Here is a 27,431-nt window from a genome sequence, read left to right on the forward strand (position 1 = left end):
AGTCTGGGACGGCGAGGAAGGCAAGGATGCGTCCGGAAGTGGGGATCGGCTGCTTAGTGACGCGCGGCGTCCCGGAAGTCAACCGGGTCCTCTGCGAGGCGCGCGTAGGGGCAGGGCTTGGAAGGGGCGGGGCTTGGAAGGGGCGGGGCTGAGGCTCCCTCCTTCTGAGACCTCAGTCCTTACTGCGGCTGAACCCCGGAAGCAAGGTGGCGGGCTCCGGTTCCGGTACGACGGGAGACTGCGGCGCGAGCATCAGGTACCTCTTCTCGCGGGAGTCGCCGCATCCTCACGGTTGCCGTTTCTCCCCACGGACGGATGCGGAGGAGAGAGGCGGGAATCGGTGCCTGTCCCTCCTTGGCGTTTCGGAGCTGCGCCACTAGCTGTCTGCGTTTCCCCAGTTCTCCTGCATGGGAAACGCGGGGTTCTTGCCGAAATCTAGGGAGCCGGTTTCATTTTGACCCTCTCTCTCCTGGAGCTAGGAAGTGGGGTCCCCAGTGATTTTCATCGCCTCCGGGAAGCTCCTGCAGCTCGGTGGCAGAGGTCGTTGATTTTCTGCCCTAGCTGCGTCACTTTCCAACGTGTTTCACCACCTGTAAGAGGAGGGGCCGCGACCCTTTCTGGTCCCGACAGTCTGGCCACACTGGAGGTGCGGGTTTTCTCACCTCACCTCCGTGTCATGAGCGAATTGAAGCGTTTGGGAGTGGGTGAGGGAACGGTCACTGGACTAAGAGAGGAGATGGATTCAAATGACTCTTAGATCCTTAGCAGGTGCTCTTCCCGGGACACGATTTCCCTCTCCGCAGAATGAGGTTAAATAACTTCAATTGCAAGGTCCCAACTGATTTAACTTTTGTCCATATGATTCACGGATTCTTTTTTTCTGAATTCCCTGTAATTTTCCCTATTGCTTTTCACACCTCGGGATTCTGGAGGGGAGATCACGTGTGAAAGACAACCTGTTTCCAGGAGATTTGGGGAGGGTGGGATTCTTGACTCTTGTTGGCTTACGTTGCTGTTGATTTTCGAGGCTTTACCCTACAGGATTTGGTACCTGCCTTGTCAGGGATATTCCAGAATGAATGCTTATAAAAATACCTGCCACGGGTGCTCCAGAAGTTGGAGAATTTTTTTTTTTTTTGGATATTATTATTTTTTAGGAAACCGAATCCATAAATTAGCCTAAAACCATTCGGGCATCTATCTAGGGTCTCCAGTTTAGTCCTGCAGTTGCCTTAAGCTAAGAAGATCCTGTTTGAGATGTCACACAGCACTTTAAGATGGAAATCTGATATCTTAATTAAAGGATAGTTTGCCTCTCTGTTTATTTAGGAACTTCATGTCTATGTACGTGTTCTTCCTTTTTAATGTTGCTGTTACTAAGACAAGTTTAAAAGATTTCTTTAGCAGAAAGAGGGTGCATGTCAGTTGGTATATAAGAGAGTGGTTGTCTTTGGTGCAAGTCGGTAGAGTCTGTGCAAAGCCTTCACATCTTTTGCACTTCAGTGATGTTTGGAAACCAAGTTGATTGCATTATATAGGGAGGAGTACACATGAATGTCTTTAATAACAATTTTTTTCAAAAAGAGTAGCCCCTAAAGTGCCAGATCTCAATAGCACTTTTATAGCAGTGAAAAAAAAAACACTTACCTACCAAGAGCAGTTCTTTTTTAAACAGGGAGATGAGCAAGAAGTTATTTTCAAATAGCTTTTTGGATATTTTTTGATTCATTTAAAATGTATTGTGTAATATCTCATGCACAGAGAAGACTGTATCCAACTGATATGTATAGTTTCCAGAGAAATGAAATGAATCCAATTGAACCTCTCATTTAGCTAAAGAAATGGAACTTTACCAGTTGGGGGTTGTCACTTCCTCAGTTGAAGTCCTTCTCCCACCCAACTAGAAATAAACACTATCTTGAAATTTGTGTTAAGCACCCTTGTTTTCTATATAGTTTTATCATATATGTAGCTGTTTCTAAACGGTGTGGTACCAATTTATCCTCCTGTCAGGAGTATAGGAGAATTCCAGTTGATCCACATCACCTCATAGGCCAGAGTAGGTGTTGGGAAAGTAGCCATATAGTCCCTATTCCAAATCCAAAGAAGTGGACACACAAAGGTCTGTCTTCATGGACTCAGCTCCCTTTAAAGAGCCTTCCTGGAAGTCCTTCACAACTTGACTTTCTAAGGTTAGAGGCTTTTCCTTCTATTCCTAGTTTGATAAGAGTTTTAATCGAGTGGTTGTGGAATTTGATCAAATGAATTTTTTTTTGTGTTGAGATGATTGAATATATTTTCAGTGTTGAATAACATTTGCATTCCTGGAAGAAATACAACTTGGTTATGATACATTATCTTTTATTCTGTATTCTTGGGTTTGATTTGCTATTGTTTTGTTTAAAATGATTTTTGCATTCATGTTCATGAATGAGATTGGCCTGTAGTTTTTCTTTCTCGTGTAGTCTTTGAGAGACTTTTGGTATTATTTAATATTAGCATTACAGTAGTTTCATGAAATGAGTTGTGGAATGTTTTCTGTATTCTCTAGGGTTTTATGTAAAACTGGAGACACCTGTTTTTTGATGTTAGGCAGAACTCACCTGTAAAACATTCTGGGTTTGGTATAGTTATCTTCTGTTGTTGTTTAGTTCTTAGGTCTGACTCTTTTGTGACCCCATGGGTTGTAGCCCTTCAGGCTTCTCTATCTACTGGGTTTCCCAGGCAAGAATCCTAGAGAGGGTTGCCATTTCCCCTCCAGGGAATCTTCTGACCCAGGGATCTAACCCACATATTTTAACATTGGCAGGTGAATTCTTTATCATTGAGTCACCAGGGAAGCCGATAATGAACTGTACCTGCCACCTTGGGCGTATCCCACAAATGTTCCTAAGTAGATTTCAGTAAGTTCCAAGTATTTTCTAGTGTCTTACATACTCTCTGACTCAAGGGTTGTTTTTGTTTCCAAATGTATGGATTTAGGGCTTCCTTGGTGGCTCAGTGGTAAAGAATCTGCTTCCAATGAAGGAGACTTGGGTTCCATCCCTGAAGGAGGAAATGGCAACCCACTCCAGTATTCTTGCCTGAAGAATCACATAGACAGAGGAGCCGGGTGGCCTCAGTCCAAAGGGTCTCAAGAGAGGTCGACACAACTGAGCAGCTGAACACACACATAAAGGTTTTACTTATTAAAGTAGTTTTGTTGTTAATTTGTAGTGTAATTGCATTATCCTCAAATGGTATGGTCTGTCTGATACTGTGAAAGTATGAGGCTTGCTTTAAGACTTATGAAGTATATGGACAGCTTTTTGCAAATGATCCATGTATTCTTGGGAAAAATTTGTGTTTTCCAGTTACTGGATCAAGCTTGTTAATTGCAGTGTTCAGCTCTTTCTACTTTTGTTTGATTAATGTCTCAATTATAGAGATAATTGCATATCATAGCATTGGCAGTTTCTGCTTGAACTTCTGACAACTTGTGTTATATATTTTTGAAGATGTGTTTTTCAGTACATACAGATGAAGATTATGAAGGAAAATGGTGCAATGAAGTGGTGACAATTTCAAATCATTCTTTTTGCCTTAAAGTTAATTTTGTTGCTAATACTGTTGATACACCGGCTTTCTTTTGGTTAAATTTTCTTTGTTGTGTCTTTTTCTGTTCTTTGCTTCACCTGATGGAGGCAAGACTTGAGTGTTCATTTCCTCCTCTCTTTGGTCACTTATTGGAGAGCAGACCTGGTCAGTCTTAGCTCAAAGGGGGAGCAGGTTGATAGCACATTAATGACAAGGCGATTTTTGTAGAAACTAATGTCTGTGGCTGGTGATTTATGAAACATCTCCAGTCAATAATATTCAGGTAACAAAAGGCATATTAATGTCTCTGGCCAATAAGTTGATGCCAGCCTGTGGGCTCCACCAATTCCTCCCCAACAATGTGCTTCTTTAACCAGTAGGCTTCCATTCGGACAGAATTTCCCAAATGTTGGAGGCTGGATTCTTTTCATTTTTTTTTTTAATTGTAGTTGTATACTTGATTTACAGTACTGTTAGTTTCAGATGTACCAAGTGACTTGGTTTTATATTGTTTTCAGAATCTTTTCGTTTGTAAGTCATTGCAAGATATTAAATACGGTTCCCTCTGTGTGTGTGTGCTTAGTCACTCAGTCGTGTCCGACTCTTTGCAACCCCGTGGCTCTGTCCATGGGGATTCTTCAGGCAAGAGTACTGGACTGAGTTGCCATTCCCTCCTCCAGGGGATCTTCCCAACCCAGGTATCAAACCCAGGCCTCCTGCATTGCAGGTGAATTCTTTACTGTCTGAACCACCACAGAAGCCCATAGTTACCTGTGCTATACAGTAAATCTCTGTTGCATCTGTTAAGCCCATATTTCTAATTTATCCCGGCTCACTCCCTTCTCCCCTTTGTTAACCATAAGTTCATTTTCTGTGCTTGTGAGTCTGTTTCTGTTTTGTATATATAATTTTCAATTATTTTTTAGATTCTACATATGAGTGATGTCATATAGTATTTGTCTTTCTCTGTCTGACTTCACTGAGTATAATATTCTTTAGATCCATCTGTGTTGCTTCGAGTGGCACTATTTCATTCTTTTTTTTATGACTGAGTACTAGTCGACCGTGTATGTGCATACACACACTATCTCTTTTTAAGCCAGTCATCTGTTGACGGGCCCTTGGGTTGCTTCCATGTCTTTATTATTATAAATAGTGGTGCTATGAACATTGGTGTGCATGTATCTTTTCGAACTAAAGTTTTCATCTTTTCTGGATATATGCTCAGGAGTGGGATTTCTGGATCATATGATAATTTTAATTTGTTTTTTTAAGGACCCTCTATACTGTTTTTCATAGTGGCTGCACCAGTTTACATTCACACCAGCCATGTTCTCCACACCCTCCCCAGCATTTTAATTTTTTGTAGATTTTTTGATAATAGCCATTCTGACTGGTATGAGTTGATACCTCCTTATGGTTTTAAATTGCATTTCCCTAAACATTCTTTTCTTCCTGCTGTATCTTCCCTTCTTTATTGAAGATGAATTGACTGTAGATGTGGGTTTATTTCTGGGCACTCTGTTCTGTTCCAGTGATCTACATGTCTATTTCTGTGCCTGTAGCATACTGTTTTGATTACTGTAGCTTTGTAGTCTAATGCAAAGTCTAGAAAGGTTATGTGGAAGCTGGATTCTTTTTTTCTGAAAACACTAGTGTTTGGTGGATCACAAATTCTTTGCCACTTTGCTTGTTATGGTTTTTCCAATATACCTTGTTTGATAAATTTATGCTCTGTGACCTTGTGGTATTTGTGCCTGTGTTGGCCTGTTAACTCAACTTTTCCGTGTCCTTGTGTTTTACGTGTATCCCTTGTAAATAGTGCGTACAGCTTGAGGGTTAGTTTTTATATCTTTTGTCCATTTACATTGATTGTCGTTACTGATGTTTTTGGATTCATTTTGCGCTTCTTGTGTGTTCTGCTTTTTTTGTTGTTGTTTTCTCCTGTCTTCTTTTGATTTGACTTTTTAAATTTTTTCTCTAATTCTGTTTTATTCCTCTGTATTAGTCTGAATGTTATATATTCTTTAAAAAAAACTTTGTGGTCACCCTTTAACAAGCACATTAAAGCCTAAGGTTACTTTTCTCTGTGTCAGGATCAGAACCTATAACACCACGGCCCTTTTTCAATTGTATGCTGTTGTCTACAGTTTTAATTCTACTTTGATTTCTTTTTAACTCCACAAATTAGGCATTATTATATGGTTGCTCAGTGGTAAAGAATCTGCCTGTGATGCAAGAGATGCAGGTTCAGTTCCTGGTTGAAAAGATCCCCTGGAGAAGGAAATGGCAGCTCACTTCAGTAATCTTGGTTGGGAAATCCCATGGACGGAGGAGCCTGGTGGGCTATAGTCCTTGGGGTCACAAAGAGTCAGACATGACTGAGCAACTAAGCATGAACACATCATCTTATGCAGTTAATATTTGTTTGGAATTGTTCATATGTATCATTTTCTTTTTATTTTTGAGACAAAGAATCCATTTTACTTATTTTTACATCTCACCTCTTTTTCTGTTGCTTCCCCCTACCTTTTTTTGAGGTACCTTCTTTGAAAGTTCCTTCAAAGAGAATCATTGGTAGTGTGTACATTAGTTTGTGTTTCTCTGAATATGCTGATTTCATCTTTGTTTTCAAAAGGCAGGATTATTATCTGTATAGAATTCTAAGTGGATAATTTATCTTAAAGCTACTCTGGTACCATTTTACTCTTAATTTGCTTTTCATTTAAATTGTGATTTTGTTGTAAGCTTTCATGTCTGTATCTGCTTGATCTTCAGTTTGTTTGTAATGTGTACTGATAAAGAGTTCTTTTAGTTTTGTGGTGAATATGTTTGCTTTGTGAATCTGGTAGTTTTGTCTTGATCAGCACTGGGACATACACAACCATTATATTTTTGAATATTGTTTCTCTCCTGTTCTCTAGCTCCTTCTGGAATTCCAGTTAGAAGGAAGAAGGAAGGGTGTGCTCTTGACCTTTGTTTTATGCTTTGGTGGTTTTGATTCTTTGTGCTGAATTCTGGATAATTTTTTCAGATCTTCCAGTTTACTAATTCTTTATGCAGTTGTGACTCATCTGCTATAATTTCAATACTAGTTTTTTTCCTAGAAGTTCTGTTTGGTTCTTTATACACATCTTAGTTGTTATTTGATACTCTTTTGTCATAGTTTTAGGTCTCCTTTTATTTCTTCATATTTCACAGAGTTTAGGAGAGTCTGCTTAGAGTCTAGTTTTGATACCCATAGTCTTTATGGGGCTGATTCTGTAGAGGTTTTTGATTCTGTGTGACTCTTCCTTACTGTGGCTTGTATCTTTATTTGTAGTTTTTTTTTTTTTAATTATGAACTCATGTTTCTTGGAACTTTTTGTTGACTTTTTGAGGTTTAGTTTGAAGGTGTTTTCCTCCGGAGAAGGTCTGTGTCTCCTCCTTCCAAGGTTGTTGGGTCCCAGGCTTTGTCCTTGTTCCCCGTGGCGGCAGTGCTGGTTTAGTCGCTAAGTCGTGTCCAGCTTTGGCGGCTTCACGCGCTGGAGCCCCCCAGGCTCCTCTGTCCGTGGGGTTCTCCCCGTGCGACCTGGATGATTAAACCCCAGGCTTTTAGCCATTAGGAATCAATAATGGCTGCAAGGAAAATGTTAACTATAGTAGTTGCATATAACCTTGTGGATTTATAGGTTCTTGTCTTTTCTGGCTTCTATAGATTTTCTTTATTCCTTTTTTTGGATTAGCCATACATTAAAAATACATATTTATATTTAAAACATTCCCACAAGTGCCCTTTTAGAGAACCAGTGTGGGGATTCTGTTAGTTGTTAAGCGTAACAGAGTGTTAGTAAAAGTATAGCAGCGCACCAGGGAGTGGCCGGAATTAAGGATGAAGGTTTGGGGTTGGTTTTTTCTCCCTCGGTCTTGTCTCGTCATTGCAGAGAATTGAAACGACAGGCTACTTACAGCTCAAACAGGCATGGTTTATTAAGCAGGCAGCAGCGGTATTTTCTTGAGGCTTTTGTCTTGTTGTAGCAGAGACTTGTAAGGACAGACTACTTACAGCTCAGTTAGAGCTCTCACATAGATGTGAGAGGGGGCCAACTCCCATAGGAGTGTTCTCGGCTCCTTTTGGCTTCCCTTTTTATATTTTTTGTCTTTGACCCTTTATAGTCCCTGAAACCTGATTGGTTTTGCCGGTACAAATTAGGGCTTTTACTTGCAACCAAATAGGGCGAGTATTGAAGGCCAGTCAGGGAAGGGGCCGTGTTTGGCTGTGTTTTCTCACCAGTTTCTCGTTCCAGTCTCAGGCTTCCCCCTTCTGTGGGCTTTTCCCTTTCTCTGACCCTTTTGGGGGCTTTTTCTAGTCAGTTTTTCTTTAACCACCATTTTGGACTCCTCCTTCCCTACTCTTAACTACGTAACAAAGGTAAGTAGAGACTAAAACTTGGAATGTCTTCCTTTCGTGCCATGTGGAGGAGTTTAGCTCAATAGTGAGGCTGGCGGATCAAGGGAGTAAGTTTGACATTTTAGGTTGAGTATTCTGGGTTCATGATGATGAATGACTTGAAATACAATAATCAAGGTGCTTTTGGTACAAGTAATATTACCTCTTTAAATCAGCTTAAACTTTTTTTTTTTTGATTAATTGTGGTAAACTGTACGTAACAAGATTTTACATTTTAACCATTTTTAATTGATGGCTCAGTGGCATTTGGTATATTCACTTCGTGTGCAACCATTGCTGTCATCCAGCTCCTGAACTTGGTCGTCATCGCAGACTGAAATTCCGTTAGCATCTTACAGTTGATGAATTTGACTACTCTAGGTACCTCCTAGAGTAGAATGACACAGTACTTGTCCTTTCCTGTCTGGCTTATATCATTTAATGTCTTCAAGGTTCTTCTATGATTGTAGTATGTATCAGAATTTCATTCTTTTTGAAGCTGAATTATAGTCCATTGTATGTAGTGAATACTACATTTTGTTTACCCATTTTTCATTTGGGGTACATTTATCAAAAGGAAACTCATTAGAACTTTTTTGGGTTAGCTTGACTGGCCTAAAATTATTAGCCTCACAAAGGACCGGAACCATGAATAGGAAAACTTTCAGAATCCAGGCTGTCTTCTTTCTCTTTTTTTTTTACAAAAATTGAACTAATTTATCGACTCACGGCTGTGCTGGGTCTTGGTTGCCGCACACAGACTTTCTCTAGTGGATGAGCTGTATCTGCGCTCTCGTTGCAGTGCCCCGGCTTCTCGTTGGGATGGCGTGGAGCAGGGGCTCGGGGGCTCACAGGCTTCAGTAGCTGTGGCGTGAGACCGTGTGGGGTCCCCCTGGATCAGGGATTGAACCCACATGGCCTGCATTGGCAGGCTGATTCTTAACCACTGGGCAACCAGGGAAGTCCAGCGCCAGCTGATTATCTTCAATTCCACATTGAGTCTTGCTTGCCCAACTGTGTAACATGAAGCTGGATTCTGTAAACCGTTTTCCTTTGGAATATTAGGCATTCCCAACAGAGGGCCCTGAAGGAACACTGCAAGGCTGTTGTGTCGGGAAGACCCCCACCCCCCCAGGTTCCAGCCCCCCGTTACGACCTTTCGGGAGCCCAGCAGCCTGCTCAGAGGTCAGGTGGCAACCCTCAGGCCTCGCCCTGCCCACAGCCCAGCTCCAGCCTGCCCTCTGGCGAGTTCCTCCGCTGCTTCTGATACGATTTCTGTCCCTCCAAGGAGATCTGAATCTTCATCTTGTGGGGTGGGGTGCTTAACTATCTTACTGTCCACTCTTCTTCAGCCTAGAGATAGTGGCTGTTTTTTTTGGGGGGGGGGGCGGAGATTGCACTGCTATTTTTCTTTGAAATCTTCTTTTATTCCTTTGAGTATTTACGTCCTACCAGTTAACAATTCATTGTATTACATTGTCCCTGCCCAAACAACTGGTGTGATTCCTATTTCCTGACTGGACCCTGACTGATACATATATATATATATGATCATTTTGCAAAAATTTATCAAGCTTTATACTTAAAGATTGTGCGCTTCACGTCTTATTTTTGGTGTTCAATTATCTGAATTGGTAAATACACTGATACTCAAGAATACATGTTTAATGTGAATTATTAAAAGGCCATGAATGTATTACTGCTTAGTTGCTGTTATAGATTGTTTCTTGCTAATTTTAAACTAGAGACTATATTTAGGGAGTGCACATCTTATAAACTTTTAAAATATTCAACAGCAGTCCATGAATGCTGTTCATTTGTGGAATAAACAAAAATAAACACCCCTCCCGCCCCCTTACAAATCTTACATGCTTGTGGAGGTAGTATCATAGTAAGGCTAAGTAACACCTGTTGTATACTTTTTAGACTCTAAACATCTCAAATCGGGTTTATTTCCCGTCTACCCCAAGATGGCTCTTGACTCAAACAGGTGCTCAGCAAACATCTAATGAAGTAGGATACTTCACTGAGAGACAGTGACTTTGGCAGGCTGTTGTTTAGTGACCAAGTCCTGGCTGACTTTAAGCTCCCGGGGGCTCCTGCCTTGCAGGTGGGTTCCTTACCGGCGGAGCTAGGTGTGCTGGAAAGATGACTCTTGCTTGAGCACTGAAGCAATACAGCACAGAGTGAAGGATACAGACCTGTTAAATCTTGATACTTGATACCTAAGTGACCTTTGGAAAAATTACTCATCCGTTCCAGAGCTGCAATTTCTGTATAAACATGGGAGATAAAAACAGCTTCATGTGGTTATTTTAAGCATTAAGTAAGATTTGCAGACGTAAAACCCTGAGCCCAGTGTCTTGTTACACTAAGTATTTAAATAACAAATTGTGACGTAAGTGTTAATAGCGTGACCAAATTGTCCTGAAGTATCTGCTGGATATCTTAATGATGATGAAGAGTAAGATAATGAAGGGGGATGAAAACCCCAGGGTGCTTCCCCAAAGGAGGGAAGTATGTAGGCTTGTCCGAGAGCTGAGATCGTGAACCATCTGGGTGATGGTATGTTTTGCCCAGCTCCGCTCGGCAGCCTGGATGGAGGAGACTGTATCCTCCTAGAACATTTTGAGGGTTGCCAAGATACTGTCTGTACTGTTCAAGAGCTTCAAGAGAATTTTCATCAGAGAGATACTCTTCCTCTTGATCCTTGGGTCTGTATTTTCCCCTCCTCCTGTTGATTTCTTTGAAGTGGGTGAGTGAGGCTTCTTCCGTCTTCCTCACTGAACTTTCTATTGCAGGCAGCTTCTTGTTTCTGTGTCTAGTCCTGGAAGATATATGGTTGCACATGTTCCTTGGCTTGTTCTGTTCCCAGGGGCTAACAGGCACTCATCATCGGGTGGCTCTGCCAGGCTGAGATGGAAATTTCCATGGCACAGACTGCCCAGGTCTCTGAATGAATTAGAGAATTAGGAGCAGTTTGCCTGGAAAACCCCATGGACAGAGGAGCCCGGCGGGCTACAGCCCATAGGGTCCCAGAGAGTCATACATGACTGAAGCTTTCTTCAGCCATGAAAGTAGTATCTGTTTGTTTCCTGTGTTCTGCTCCTGGAGCTTTTTCTCTCTGGCACCCTGTTTTACAGAGTCGTCCTTGGGCAGTTATAAACCATTGCCCTCCCTAATTTTCCCTGTTGCTTGCCCAGGCCAGTAATTACCATCATGGAATGGAGGTAGATCTCCCAGGAGAGGGGGAAGGTTAAGAGAGGGAACCCAACTTTGCCAAACTTTGGAAGGAGTTCCCATGCAGTGATCTGTCCGGCAGCCTGTCTTTTTCTGGTAGGCAGAGCTCCTGTGTTTCAGAGCCAAGTTCAGGCGATGGGGATGGTGGACATGTCCTCCCATCTTTGTGGTCCATTCTGCTCTTGTCATTTGCTGGTCTCTTCACTTATTCATTCATCCTTGGATAACATTTCGGAAGATGTAGCATGAGACAGTATGGTAATGAACTCTTGGGTCAGTTGAGCTTCTTGATTGTGCAGTTCATGGACCTTTGACTCCAACTATGGCATATGGTGAATAGACTTTGGCATATGGTTGATAGAATTATTGCCAGATTTTGTCTTGTGTCTCTTCCTGTGCATTTTGATGAAATGTTGGGAGGAGGTAAAACAGTCAGCTTTCTTGTGTACTCAGGAGTGTGAAGCAAGCCTTTAGACAGATAGCAATGTTTGACTAGACTGTTAGCAACCTGTCAGCCACCTGCTTGGCTGGTGCTGGTTTTAACAGGACTCGGCACCTTGCTTTGTGCCCGCTGGTCTTGTGAGAGGTGGTGGAGAGGCAGCCCAGAGGCAGCATATATATTGGGTAGTTCCTTGAATTTGGAGAAGGTGCCTGGTTTGGTTTGATTTTCTAGGGCCCACCAGTGGGCTTCCCTGGTAGCTCAGATGGTAAGGAATTCACCTGCAATGTAGGAGACCTGGGTTTGATCCCTCGGTTGGGAAGATCCCCTGGAGAAGGAAATGGCAACCCACTCCATCCAGTATTCTTGCTGAGATGATCTCATGGCCAGAGGAGCCTTGCGGGCTACAGTCCATGGGCTGGCAAAGAGTCGGACATGACTGAGTGACTACGCTTTCACAGCAGTGTGCCTGGCCAGTATTTGACCTTCAGCACTTGTTGGTTGAATGAAAAGTGAGCAAATGAGCAAACCGACTGAATTTTAGAAGTCTGTTTTTGTTTAGGGAGGAGATAACTTTTGATGATGCAGTTAGATTGTATTGGAAGTCAAATGATGTAGATATTGTAATGGGCAATTGAGTTTTTGGAAGTTGTATATAATGATTCCTGTTGTGTGGTACATGTAAACAAATAGAAACATTTAACAACCCACACTGAATAATGTTTTATTTATTTCATTCATTCTCAGTTTCTCTATGCTATAGAGTTGTAAAGGGGGTGACCTCACATTGGTCTACTTCATTCTCCCTTAGAACATTATTAAATGAATCGTCTATTTAAGTCAATCACCAGAATACTTGTTTCATGTGAAGAGATGCTTTTGTTAGAGTTGTTGTGGGGTCTTTTCCAGGTTGTGCTTTCATTTTAGAGTTTTATCATCAAATGCAGTGGTTAGAAATTAGTGTTTTCTTAGTAGGTATTGCTGTTATTTAATCTAAAATCAGAAATTTTTGTGTTAGTTATGTAGAATTATGCTTGTAACTTTTATAAAACATAAAAATACATCATTGTATAATTGAGTTCAGTTCAGTCGCTCAGTTGTGTCTGACTCTTTGCGACCCTGTGAACCGCAGCATGCCAGGCCTCCCTGTCCGTCATCAACTCCCGGAGTCCACCCAGACCCATGTCCATCAAGTCTATGATGCCATCCAACCATCTCATCCTCTGTTGTCCCCTTCTCCTCCTGCCCTCAATCTTTCCCAGCATTGTATAATTAACTTACAAGAATCAAGATAACACCAAAGCCTCAATTACATTCTTGGTCCATGACTGAGACCAAAATGATACAAATTATGAGTGCAGTTTGTTATAAACCTTTCAAAGGCAGCAACTTTATCTTCTAAACTTATGTGTCTCTTCACACTATTTAGCATCCTTCCTTAGGAAAAGAAAGATATGGTTTTTACATGTCCTGCATTAAAAAGAGGAAAGTTTGTGTTTGTTTTAATAACACTTCTTGAAATTAAGATATCTTATGGCTAAAATACATCACATGCTAAGTGATCATACCCATCCACAGAGGAGTATGTTACAATTAAGAATTGTCTGGTCTAAAATACTAAGAGTGAAGAGAGTAAGAAATTGTGGTGTAATGTAATCTAATGTAATGGGTGATTTCCTCCCCCCTAAATTAGTAGAATCAGTGATGGCTTTTTTTTTTTTTTAATGCTATCCTACTTTTCATTTTATCAGTAAGGACAGTAGAGGAAAAAAGCAGTCAGTCTTTATCATTGTCAGGTTGCTGACTTAAAAAAAATCCACAATATGATTTGCAAGTTAAGTTTTATTTTCGAGAAAATGAGAACTATAACCCAGGAGATAGCATTTCAGATACTCTGAGAAACTGCTCCAAAAAGGTAGGGGGAGGATCAGTGTATATGTGATCTTGGTGACAGGGGAGTACTTGCAATTAAGCATATATTTTTGCAGGTTTCTGTAAGTCATGAGGGGGTAGTGGTCACCATGAAGGAATTTAGTGCTTTGCTAGATGTGAGGGGATGTAAGAATTGGGCCCGTAAAATCAGCTCCTGAGAATATTTAACTCTTAGAAGACTTGTTCTGCCAGTTTTTCCAGAGCACAGAGTGCCTCATTTCTGCTCCTTCCCTGAACTCCTTTCAGGGAACGTTAAAGGTCAGCAGCTGCAGCAGCACATGAGTTAATCCTTGTGGAGGCGGATGGCAAGTGCCCATTTGTAGTTGACAAGGCTACCGTTCTTGATTCTGAAAATAATAGAGTAATTCATTGAGAGGAAAACAAAACCCCTGAAGCCCCCAAAGTTAACAGCCGCAGCAAAACTAGACAAAACGTCTCCAATTCTGATAGAGACTTTGGTGGGTGATGTTTACAGAGCAGTGCTGTGCTGTGATGAGTCACTCACTCGTATCTGACTCCTGCGACCCATGGGCTGTAGCCCACCAGGCCTCTCTGTCTGTGGGATTCTCCAGGCAAGAGTATTGGACTGCGTTATCATCTCCTCCTGCAGCGGATCTTCCCGACCCAGGAATCGAACCGGGGTCTCCTGCATTGCAGGTGGATTCCAGTGTTCATAGGAGCACTGTTTATTTATTTTATTTATTTTTTTGTGTTTCACAATGAAATTTCTTTTATTGCTAGTTTTTGTTGCAAAAGCAATACATGCTCACTTGAAAAAGAATAAGGATAGGCAAACAAAAAAGAAAATTAAACCCACCCATCATTCCACCCACTTAGAAACAGTCATTTAATACAATAGTGTATTGTTTCACATATATATTTTTAAAAGAGCGTAATATCCTAAAAATAGCTTTGTGACTTGCTTTTTATAAGCTTACTATATTGAGGAGCACTGTTTATAGTAGTCAAGACATAGAAGCAGCCTAAATGAATAGATAAAGAAAATGTGGTATATGTGTAAAATGGAGTATTCAGCCATAAAAAAAAGTAAAATAATGCCATTTGCAGCATCATGGATGGACCTAAATATTGTCATACCTTTACATGAAATAAATTAGAGAAAGAAAATGATACCAGTGAACTTATTTACAGAACAGAAAGACTCACAGACATAGAAAGAATCATGGTTACCACAGGGGAAGGGAGGGACTTCCCTGGTGGTACAGTGGGTAAGAAGCCAGCTGTCAGTGCAGGGGACACGGGTTCAGTCCCTGGGTTTGAAGATTTCACATGCCGTGGAACAACAAGGCCCTTGTGCCGCAACTACTGAGTCGGGGCACCTCGGGCCGGTATGCCCAGAGCTGTGTGCCTGGAGCCCGAGCTCATTGCAGAGAAGCCACTGCGGTGAGACGTCCATGCGCCAGAGCAAAGAGCAGCCCACTCGCCTGCACACAGCAACGAAGGCCCAGTGCAACCAAAAACAAAAATGTGTTTTAAAATTAAAAGTTAAAAGAGGGAAGACGAGGGATAAGTTAGGAGCATGAAATTAACATACACACTACTGTATGTAAAATAAGTAACAAGGACCAACATATAGCAGTGTGTTAATCGCTCAGTCGTGCCCGACTCTTTGCAACCCATGGACTGCAGTCCACCAGGCTCCTGTGTCCATGGGACTTTCCAGGCAAGGATACTGAAGCCGTTTACCATTTCCTTCTCCAGGGGATCTTCTTGACCCAGGATTGAACCCAGGTCTCCTGCACTGCAGGCAGATTCTTTGCTGACTGAGCTACCAGGGAAACCATGGTATACATAGCACAGGGAGCTATATTCACTATCTTGTAGTGGAAAAGATTCTGAAAAATTCTGATGTAAATCAAGTATACTTCAATTAAAAATTGAAAACTTTTTTTAATTTGATTTCATATAATATTTGGCTTAGGAAAAAAGCAAATACTATAAAAGAATCATAACATAAATATAAACTGGTCGTGCTTCCTGGTAGTGACAGCTATTAGGTTTGGTGTATATTTTGCCATATTTCTTTCCTAAGAATGTACAAAATTTACCTGCACATAGAAAATAATTTTATAATAAAAGCCTGCTAGTTTCAATTTGAAAAAGCAAATTAGAAAAAGTACTAGAAAGGATGAAATAGTATAAAACAGATACTGCAGCTAAAAGGTTGTGTCTCCAAGAGGCCTGGGTGACAGAGCAGCAGTTCTGAGTCCAAGGCCCATGGTCCCAAAGGGGGGGACCCTCAGACAGAGGCGCCTTCAGTTCAGTCGCTCAGTCGTGTCCGACTCTTTGCGACCCCACGGACCGCAGCCCGCCCGGCCTCCCTGTCCGTCACCACTCCCGGAGTTTACCCAGACTCGTGTCCATGGAGTCAGTGACGCCATCCAACCATCTCATCCTCTGTCGTCCCCTTCTCCTCCTGCCCTCAATCTTGCCCAGCATCAGGGTCTTTTCCAGTGAGTCAGCTCTTCGCATCAGGTGGCCAAAGTATTGGAGTTTCAGCTTCAGCATCATTCCTTCCAATGAACACCCAGGACTGATCTCCTTTAGGATGGACTGGTTGGATTGCCTTGCAGTCCAAGGGACTCTCAAGGGTCTTCTCCAACACCACAGTTCAAAAGCATCAATTCTTCTGCGCTCAGCTTTCCTTATAGCCAGCTCTCTCACATCCATGCAACCATACACCTTCAGTTTATATTCCCCGGAGGTTCCTAGATGCATTCGGATCATCTCGTGGGGTGAGCACAAGGAGTCGGGGGGAGATGGCATAACTGTTAACTTCAGCCTGTTCCTAGTTTTTTTGGTGGTGGTTATTTTATTTTTTGCCTTGGCTGTAACAGCAGATGCAGATCTGATGCCAGGCTTTCCCAGCTCAAAACCTTCCACAGCTCTTCCGTGAATAGGGATCCTTCAAGCCTTGTTTTGGTAAAGGGCTCCTCCTTGTGGCTCCCTGGGCATCTCCCCGCTCCCTAGAGGTGCTTTTAGACCAGGCCTGCACTTTCCTTCCCTCCTGTCTCAGACTGGGCTGGTTTCACCTTTGGTTATCTGCCTGGCATTTGAATTTTCCCCCTGGATTATACTGAAGAGGCCAGTTGTATCTGCAGTTTTGAAATGTGTAACAATAAAGTCAAGTTAATATTTTAGTCCTGGTACGGCAGCCAGGTGTTATATGTTGGAAAATGGTGAAGAAATGGTAGAATCCACATCCATTTGCTGATAATTAAAGGGAAGTATTTTATGGTATACTTTGAGATCTTAGAAATCATGATATCAATCCCTGAACTTTCGTTTTCCATTTGAAATTCCACTGATGTTTGTGATTTCAGCTACCACTTACATGCCAACATCTCCCAAATTCCAGCTTACTCCTTTCATTGGAGCACTGGGTCCTATTTTTCCAGCTGCATTTTACATATTTCCATATGGACCAGTCGTTGTTTCCCTATATCGAAACCTGTCTGAAATGGAGTTCATCATTTTTTTCTTAACTGTCTTTTTCCTACTTTCTTTTTCTTATTCTTAATGTCACTTTCTTTGCTCCCTCAGGCTTGAAACGTCCATCATCTTTTATTGATTCCTTTCCATCAGTATTTGTAGAGTTGAGTCACTAAATCCTTTTTCACAATGCTGTGCATTCCTTCTTTTTCTCTTTTTTAAAAGTTCTCCCACTTCAGTCTAGCCCCTTTCACTACAGCGTTTAACTTCCTGACTCCACTTTCTCAATCAGCCTCTCCAGCCTGTTGTATTGTATTGTATTTTTATTGAAGTGTAGCTCTTTACAATGTCATGGTAGTTTCAGGTGTACGGCACAGTGATTCAGTTTTATGTGTTAATATATACACATGTTTTATATATAGATACTTTTCCAGATTCTTTTCCATTATAGGTTATTACAAGATGTTGAGTTCCCTGTGTTGTAAGTCAGTCCTTGTTATCTCTTTTCCTTATCGTAATGTGTGTGTGTTAATCTCAGACTCCTCATTTATCCCTTCCTGCTTTCCCTTTTGGTAACCATACGTTCATTTTCTATGTCTGTGGGTTTATTTCTGTTTTGTATATAAGTTAATTTTTATCATTTTTTTTCAGATTCTACATGTAAGTGATATGATATTAATATTTGTGTTTCTCTGGCTTCACTTAATATGATAATCTCTCTAGGTACAGACTCTTATTTTAAATTTAATTTTTCTGAAACACTACTTTCCTCAAGAGCCTAGACTACGCAATTCAGTTCAGTTCAGTCGCTCAGTCTTGTCCGACTCTCTGCAACCCCATGGACTGCAGCACGCCAAAAGAATTCAACAAACTTTGGTAAGCCGCTCTGGGTATTCTAGCATTTTCTTGATTTTTTAGCCCTTTCAGTCCTTTGTTTTTAAGATTTTTTTTTTTTAATGTGGACCATTTTTAAAGACTATTGAATGCGTTACAGTGTTGCTTCTGTTTCATGTTTTGGTATCTTGGCTGCGTGGTATGTGGGGGTCTTAGCTCCCTGAACAAGGGTTGAACCCACACTCCCAGTGTGGGAGGTTGAATCCTTACCCACCTGACCACCAGGGAAGCCCCTCTGCTGTCCCTTGGGGTCTGCTGCTGTTCCCTCTGCGCCCCTCAGCACACTGCTCTTTGTTCCTGGTGCCCCTTCTTCCAGGAGGGTCCTCCCTCTTCTTCCTAGCTGACATCTGTGCCCATCAAATGAGGTTAAACTCAAGGCTGCCGTTGGTAAAATGTAACAGGGCTCTTCTCATTCTCATTGAGCCTTCTGGGATGTTTTGTACTGTTTAACGCTGTTGGAGGTAATATAATCTTTTATGATTAAACTGTCCAAAGCATGGACTTTTGTCTTTTTTGGTCTCTCTTGGAATAAATTAGGAAACTTGTTATTTAGATTTTATTACTTTTGTGTAACTATGCAGTTCACAACTCATCATACAGAAGAAGAGGAAGGTTAAACATGGTTCAAGATTTTAGTTTTTCAGCAGTATAAAATTTACTGGATTGGTTTATGTCAGTCCTACATAGACATCTTAGTATATTTACATCATCTTAGTATATTTACATTATCAAGTAGTCTATTGAAACAAGATGATCAGATTGTGAAAATCAGGTTACCTTTAGTCTTTTTGTCATGGGTAATATTATTTAAAAGGTGAATCTTAGAATAAATAAGTACATTATAAATACATATATAAATACGTTACTTGTGCTACCCACTTGCCCTTCAGAGCAGTAAAATCTGCCCTGCATGGAAATCAGAGTAGCCTTCTATGTGCAGTCTGCAGTCTGTGTATCAGTAAAAGTGAAGACACTGTCCTTTCAAAATTTTTCAGTTTTATGTGAGTGCATAGAGAAAGGGGCATCTTGCTTCGTATATGAAGGCTGCACCTGTAACAACACAAAGTGGTTTAAGAGATTGGAGACAATGAATAACTCAACTACTGCATTTATGGGCTTCCCCGGTGGCTCAGATGGTAAAGATTCCGCCTGCAGTGCGGGAGACCTGGGTTTGATCCCTGGGTTGGGAAGATCCCCTGGAGGAGGGCGTGGCAACCCACTGCAGGATTCTTGCCTGGAGAACCCCCTGGACGGAGGGGCCTGGTGGGCTCTGGTCCCTGGGGTCTCACAGTCGGACAGGACTCAGCGACTAAGCACAGCACACGGCATTTATGTGACACCCAGAGTACCACGCTCATTATTTAAAAATTAGCTCGATTGGGGTGTTATCAAATAGGGTGAAGTGCACATGTCGGAAGTGTACAATTTGATGAGTTTTGACATGTTTATATCTCCTGAGACCATCACTCCAATTGAGATAATGAATGTATTTGTCACCCTCAAAAGCTTCCTTGGGATCCTGGGTAATTCCTCCCTCCCATGCTCCCTCCCAGTACCTCCCATTCCCTAGGCAGGCCCTCATCTGCTTTCTGTCACTTTACGTTAGTTTGCATTTTCTAGAAGTTTTTTGTGGTCTGGCTTCTTTCACTCAGCCTGTTTTTTTTTTCCTTCCCTCCCAAGATTCATGCATGTTGTAGCATATCTTAGGCCTTCATGCCTTTTTATTGCTGAATAGTAGTATGGGTATGCTACAATTTGTTTATTCTTTTATTTATTGTTGAACATGTGGGTTTTTTCCAGTTTGGAGCTGTTACCTGAAAAACTGCATAAAGTTTGTGTATAAATATGGACATACGCTGTTGTTTTTCTTTGATAAATACTTAGAAGGAGAAGGTCTGGGTCATATGGTAGGTGTATGTTTACTTTTTTTTAAGAAACTGCCGCATCGTTATCCAGAGTAGTTGTACCTCAGCATCCAAGAGTTCCAGTTGCTCCACATTTTTGTAAACAGTTGGCATGGCACGCCTTTTACAGTGTTAATATTTTAAAGGATATATAGTGTTATCTCATTGAGATTTTAATTTACATTTGCCTGCTGACTAATGATGTTGAGTATCATTTAATGTGGTTCTTTGCCATCACATATCATCTTTGGGAAAATGCCTGTTCGCAGCTTTTGCCCAGTTTTTATTGAATTTTTTCTCATGATTGAATTTTAAGAATTCTTTATATGTTCTAAACACATGTCCTATTTCAGATTTGTGATTTGCAAGGCTTTTCTCCCAACCTGTGTCTTGGGCAGTGACAGGCACTTCATCCCCCTCTGTGTGGAGGCAACTCCAGGGTCCCAGTGTCTGGGGATTAGGAGGCCTTCTGGGCTGGGTCCCCAGCTCAACCAGGCAGTAGTGTTGCTGCTGGGGATAATGGCTTTTTAAGAATAAATTTTGACATTTCTCCCATCTGTAAGTGTAAAATTTATTCACTGTTGACAATTTCTACAATGCTGCAAACGTATCTAAGGAAATGAGGCTGGAACATGCTGGAAGAAGCAGAAGAAGGCCACTGTCAAAGCCATGTATGTCAGAAGCATGCATGCTTGGGGCTTCCCATCTGCTTGGCTGGGGGCACCAGGACTGCTACAGGGCTTCTCCACTTTGGGGGTGGGGCTCCTGAATCCCTCTTAGTTTTGCTCAGGATTGCCTTTGAAATGGGGTAGGTTCTGGTTGCTGTTTATTTCCTTAAATATAAGTTGAGTGCTGCATTTGTAGTGCCCAGTTAGTATCTGGCCTAAGCACTTACTTTATATTTTATGACTATTTTGTAAGTGAAAGTCTTGAACATGGATGTTGTGAAATTAGCAAGTGTCTTCAGAACAGAGAGCTGAGCACGGTTTGGAAAAGCAGGGATTTAGAAAGACGAGCGTGAAAGTGATCAAATGTATCTTGACTAATACTAGGAAATATTCTCCTGAAGTCCAGCACGAATGCTTTGTTACGGGCTCCTTGTCTCTGCTGCTTTGTTGATGAAAAGCATTCAGTTGTGGTGCCCAAGAGACTTGGTTTAAACTTCTAGCCCTGCTGTTTACTGACCATGTACATTTGCATCCATACGTAACCCACTTCAGTTCTTGATTGACATGTTGTGAGTAATTATGTGTACCTGGTGGGGTGATGGTGAGATGGTAGGAGACGAGGCTTTAAGGCATTTTGGTACTGTGCTTGACACCTTGCAGAAGCCTGGCAGATGTTGCTCCCTTTCTCTTGCCCAGTTTCTCGCCTTCCGTGGGGTCAGAGAATCTGGCGGCTGGAGTGGTGACCTAGCCGTCTAACTTTCCTGCTGGGGGACCAGCTCGTAGAGGGAAGGTGGTAGAATGGTACTGCCAGGTCTGCTAGGATACATTTTTATACCACTTTGTGTTTTTAATGATACAAAAAATACCATGGGATAAAGATAATTTGTCGTAGATTTTAGTGTCTCTGGACATAGCCTTTTCATGCACAGAGTGATTACTGTAAAGCTATATGGTTAGACTGAACTAGGTACCTAGTGGAATGAGTCATTAATGTCAGCGGTATTGATGGTCCAAGGGAATCCCAAGAGTTGGATTGTGAAGTTAGCACCATGTTCCCATGGAAAAACATCTTGAAGGAGTTAAGGCAGTGGTCACGTAGGCAGAATAGCAGGTGTGAGGGTGATGGGTACTTTTGTAGCAATTTTAGAGCAATTTCCAGTGGATATTCGTAGCCAACTCGTCTTTGCTGCCGTTCTGAGTTCTTTTATACTGTCTGTATTACCCTTTTCCTATTCCTGACCTATTTCTCCCATGCCTGGATAGTTTAACTTCTTGGAACCTAAGTTTGCTCTCTTTCTCTGATATGTTTGGGACTTTCTGATGTTCTAAACTGACAAACTATAATACCATTGCCACAGAAGTCGTACTGTTGACAGCCTGCTGCAGCCTGTATAAGCCTGTGTATTGTTTTAACTTTTTTTTAATAGGTTATGAAGAGCTTAAATGCTTCACTTAATTATTTGAATTATAAGTTCTGTACAAAATACTTGAATTTAACAAGATTTTTGCATTACTGCTGAGTTTGGTGTGAATTTTATAACAGTGTATGTAAACTTTGGAGGCTTGAGGATGACTCATGAGAACTGCTTTTCTGATTTTTATGTTTGTTCCATTTCGGTCTTATGGCCAGACATGAACATGTGTTGAAGTTTGAGTCCTTCTCTTAAAGGTTTTTCCTTTGTTGTTAGAACAGGAATCACTTTTCGTTTTTTTTCCTAGCTCTAAAGTTTACTTATTTTATTCTCTACCTTCTTTTTTAAAAAATTATTTTTTAATTGAAGAATAATTGCTTTACAGAATTTTGTTGTTTTCTATCAAACCTCAACATGAATCAGCCACAGGTATACACATATCCCCTCTCTTTTCAACCTCCCTCCCGTCTCCCTCCCATCCCGCCCCTCTAGGTTGGTACAGAGCTCCTGTTTCAGTTTCCTGAGCCAGACAGCACATTCCCGCTGGCTATCTATTTTACAGATGGCAGTGTAAGTTTCCATGGTACTCTTTGCACACATCTCACCTTCTCCTCCCCTCTCTCCATGTCCATAAGTCTACTCTCTGTGTCTGTTTCTTCATTGCTGCCCTATAAATAAATTCTTTAGTACCATTTTTCTAAATTCTGTGTATATGCGTTAGAATATGATATTTGTCTTTCTTTTTCTGACTTGTGTCACTTTGTATAATAGGCTCTAGGTTTATCCACCTCGTTAGAACTGACTCAAGTGCGTCCCTTTTTATGGCTGAGTAATATTCCATTGTGTACATGTACTCCAACTTCTTTATCCATTCATCTGTTGATGGACATCTAGGTTGCTTCCGTGTTCTAGCTATTGTAAACAGTGCTGCAGTGAACAATGGGATACATGTGTCTTTTTCAAATTTGATTTCCTCAGGGTATGTGCATAGGAGTGGGATTGCTGGGTCATATGGTGGTTTTATTCCCAGTTTTTAAAGGAATCTCCATACCGGCCGTATCAATTTACATTCCCACCATCAGTGCAAGAGCATCGCCTTTTCTCCACACCCTCTCTAGCATTTATTATCTGTAGACTTTTTGATGATGGCCATCCTGACTGGTGTGAGGTGATATCTCATTGTGGTTTTGATTTGCATTTCTCTAATAATGAGTGATGTTGAACATCTTTTCATGTGTTTGTTAGCCATCTGTATGTCTTCTTTGGAGATATGTCTGTTTAGGTCTTTTTCCCACTTTTTGATTGGGCTGTTTGTTTTTCTGGCATTGAGTTGTATGAGCTGTATATTTTGGAAATTAATCCTTTGCCAGTTGTTTCATTTGCTATTATTTTCTCCCATTCTGAGGGCTGTCTTTTCACCTTGCTTATAGTTTGTTTTGCTGTGCAAATGCTTTTAAGTTTAATCAGGTCCCACTTGTTTACTCTTGTTTTTATTTCCATTACTCTAGGAGGTGAGTCACAGAGGATCTTGCTTTATGTCATCAAGTGTTCTGCCTATGTCTTCCTCTAAGAATTTTATAGTTTCTGGTGTTACATTTAGGTCTTTAATCCATTTTGATCCATTTAATCCATTTTGTGTATGGTGTTAGGAAGTGTTCTAATTTCATTCTTATACTTGTAGCTGTCCAGTTTTCCCAGCACTATTTATTGAAGAGGTTGTCTTTGCCCCACTGCATATTCTTGCCGCCTTTGTCAAAAATAAGCTACCCATAAATGCATGGGTTTATTTTTGGGCTTTCTATCTTGTTCCATTGGTCTGTATTTCTCTTTTTGTGCCAGTACCATACTGTCTTGATGACTGTAGCTTTGTACTATAATCTGAAGTCAGGAAGGTGGATTCCTCCAGCTCCATTCTTCTTTCTCAAGACTGCTTTGGCTATTCGGGGTCTTTTGTGTTTCCATATGAATTGCGAAATTTTTTGTTCTAGTTCTGTGAAAAATGCCATTGGTAATTTGATAGAGATCACATTGAATCTGTAGATAGCGTTTGGTAGTATAGTCATTTCACAATAGTGATTCTTCCTACCCAAGAACATGGAATATCTCTCCATCTATTTATGCCATCTTTGACTTCTTTCATCAGTGTCTTTTAATTTTCTCTGTACAGTTTTTTTGTCTCTTTAGGTAAGTGTATTCCTAGATATTTAATTCTTTTTGTTGGAATGGTGAATGGGATTGATTCCTTAATTTCTCTTTCTGATTTTTCACTATTAGTATATAGAAATGCAAATGATTTCTGTGCATTGATATGTATCCTGAAACTTTGCTAAATTCGCTGATTAGCTCTAGTAATTTTCTGATACTATCTTTAGGGTTTTCTATGTACAGTATCATGTCATCTGCAAACAGTGAGAGCTTTACTTCTTCTTTTTTGACCTGGATTCTTTTTCTTTCTTTTTCTTCTCTGATTGCTGTAGCTAGGACTTCCAGAACAACACAGTTCTGGAATAATAGTGGGAGATTGACAGCAGGCACAAAGTGAGGGCAGTTCTGAAATTCCACTGAGCAGGCATTTTAGGGGAACCCCCCACCTTGGGTTGGAGAATGTTAATTAATTATTCTCATCTTTCACCCTTAAATATGCCCCCCTTTGTTTATTAAAAGGTATCTTTTCTCTGTGAGGCTCCAGTTGGACTCTAGCCTGCTTCGTCTCTATACCTTCACCCTCTGTGTCCTAAGTGAAGGGCTTCCCTGGTGGCTCAGTGGTAAAGAATCAGCCCGCCAATTCAGGAGACTCAGGTTCAATCCATGCGTCGGGAAGATCTCTTGGAGAAGGGCATGGCAACCCACTCCAGTATTCCTGCCTGCAGAATCCCATGGACAGAGGAGCCTGGTGGGCTACAGTCCATGGGGGTCTCAAAGAGTCAGACACGACTGAGCAACTAACACACACGCACACATATTCACGCCAGCTGAGGCTTTAGTATCAGATTGGTGACTGTATCCTTGACTTGTCCCTTACCAAGACTGAGTTTTAGTCATCTGCTGTTCCTTCAGAGGCATTCTCTGTTTAGTTTTAGCTGTTAGGGTTGAGAACTTAGTTGCTTCTTCCAACCTTTTAAGTCTTTGAATGAACTTTATTTTCTTATATTCCTGCCTGTAAGCCAACCAATTCTTTTCTGATATCATTTCTCTCTTGAATCAGTTTCTTTTTTTATCTTATTCAGTTTTTTTTTAATCTCATCCCTTGTCTTTTCATCTTTTCCTGTTGCTTTTCCATTTAATCTTGTTTTTTCTTTTTACCAGATTTAAAGGCCATGTCTCTTTATACTGTTTTGAGGATGCCAAACTTTTTCCAGACTTTTCTTATTGCTCCATCATTATATCCAGTAAGCTCTGTCTTTGCAGATTTTATAGGCTCTTCCTTTTCCTTTACTGAAATATTTTCTTTTTCACACAGCTTGTGTTTTTCTTCTCCATATATATATATTTTTTAATTTTAGAAAGTGAAACCTGCCAGATATGTTTCCAACAAACTGACTCCTTTACCATCTGCTCTGATCTACGACTCAGGGCAGGTTGACCTACACAAATACCCAAGCAAATCTCAGTTTCCAGAAGGCTTTTGATCAGATAAAATCTTGACTTACCCTCCCTGCTTGATGTTCTGGTTTTGTTGTTGTTCAGTTGCTCAGTCTTCGCGACCCCGTGGACTGCAGCACGCCAGACTTCCCTGTCCTTCACTGTCTCCCTGAGTTTGCTCAAACTCGTGTCCTTTGAGTCGATGATACCATCCAACCACCTTGTCCTCTGTCATCTTCTTCTCCTTCTGCCTTCAGTCTTTCCCAGCATCAGGGTCTTTTCCAGTGAGTCAGTTCTTCACATCAGGTGGCCCAAGTATTGGAGCTTCAGCTTCAGCATCAGTGCTTCCAATGAATATTCCGGACTGATTTCCGTTAGGATTGAGTGGTATGATCTCCTTGCAGTCCAATGGGGTTCTCAAGAGTCTTCTCCAGCACCACAGTTCAAAAGTATCAGTTCTTTGGCACTCATCCTTCTTGATGTTCCAACTCTCATATCCATACATGACTACTGGAAAAACCATAGCTTTGACTAGACAGACCTTTGTCAGTAAAGTAATGTCTCTGCTTTTTAATACATTGTCTAGGTTGGTCATAGCTTCTCTTCCAAGGAGCAGGTGTCTTTTAATTTCATGGCTGCAGTCACCATCTGCAGTGATTTTGGAGCCCCCAAAAATAAAGTCTGTCACTGTTTCCCCATCTATTTACCATGAAGTGATGGGATCAGATTGCTATGACCTTCATTTTTTGAATGTTGAATTTTAAGCCAGCTTTTTTACTCTCCTCTTTCACCTTCATTGAGAGGCTCTTTAGTTCTTCGCTTTCTGCCAGAAGGGTGATGTCATCTGTATATCTGAAGTTATTGATATTTCTTCTGACAGTCTTGATTCTAGCTTGTGCTTCATCCAGCTTGGCATTTCTCATGATGTACTTTACATGTAAGTTAAGAGCAGGGTGACAATATACAGCCTCTATATAATCTTTTTGCAGTTTTGAGCCAGTCCATTGTTCCATGTCGGGTTCTAACGTTGCTCCTTGTCCTGCATACAGGTTTCTCAGGAGGCAGGTAAGCTGTTCTGGTATTCCCATCTCTTGAAGAATTTTCCCCAGTTTGTTGTGATCCAAACAGTCAAAGGTTTTAGTATAATCAATGAAGCAGAAGTAAATGTTTCCCTGAAATTCCCTTGCTTTTTCTACAATCCAGAGGATATTGGCAATTTAATCACTGGTTCCTCTGCCTTTTCTAAATCCAGCTTGTACATCTGGAGGTTCTCAGTTCATGTACTGTTGAAGCCTGGCCTGGAGTATGTTGAGCATGGTCTTGCTAGCCTGTGATATCAGTGCATTTGTACAGCAGTTTGAGCATTCTCTGGCATTGCCTTTCTTTGGAATTGGAATGCAAACTGACCTTTTCCAGTCCTGTGGCCACTGCTGAGTTTTCCAAATTTGTTGGCATATTGAGTGCAGCACTTTCACCGCATCATCTTTTAGGATTTGAAATAGCTCAACTGGAATTCCATCACCTCCACTAGCTTTGTTCTTAGTGATGCTTCCTGAGGCCCACTTGACTTTGCACTCTTGGATGCGTGGCTCTAGGGGAGTGAGCACACCATCATGGTTAGCCAGGTCATTAAGATCTTTTTTCTATAGTTCTTCTGTGTATTCTTGCCACGTCTTCTTAATATCTTCTGCTAGGTCCATTCTGTCCTTTATTGTGGCCATCTTTGGATGAAATGTTCCCTTGGTATCTTTCTTGAAGAGCTCTCTATTCTTTCCCATTGTTTTCCTCTGCTGTTTTCATTATATAGTTTTCCTCTATTTCTTTGCATTGTTCACTTAGGAAGGCTTTCTTATCTCTCCTTGCTATTCTTTGCAACTCTGCATTCAGTGGGTGTATTTTTCG

The 27,431-nt window shown here is 41.2% G+C and overlaps 1 protein-coding gene across 7 annotated transcripts in view; it reads left to right on the forward strand.

Annotated features, from left to right (window-relative positions):
- The first annotated feature begins 121 nt into the window (after window positions 1-121).
- The window catches only part of UMAD1 (UBAP1-MVB12-associated (UMA) domain containing 1), a 278,777-nt gene continuing 251,467 nt past the window's right edge, over window positions 122-27,431 (forward strand). For 2 of the 7 annotated variants that reach the window (XM_043462686.1, XM_043462687.1), the window contains exon 1: window positions 10,512-10,719. In XM_043462686.1, coding sequence (XP_043318621.1) covers window positions 10,573-10,719 — 147 coding nt within the window. In that variant the 5' untranslated portion in view covers window positions 10,512-10,572. Of the gene's footprint in view, window positions 257-2,061; window positions 2,193-10,486; window positions 10,761-27,431 lie in introns of those variants that run through there. The other 5 variants (XM_043462688.1, XM_043462689.1, XM_043462691.1 and 2 more) reach the window with 5 other exon arrangements.

The sequence above is a fragment of the Cervus canadensis genome, chromosome 3 (assembly GCF_019320065.1).
Source record: "Cervus canadensis isolate Bull #8, Minnesota chromosome 3, ASM1932006v1, whole genome shotgun sequence".
Classification (NCBI taxonomy): Eukaryota; Metazoa; Chordata; class Mammalia; order Artiodactyla; family Cervidae; genus Cervus; species Cervus canadensis.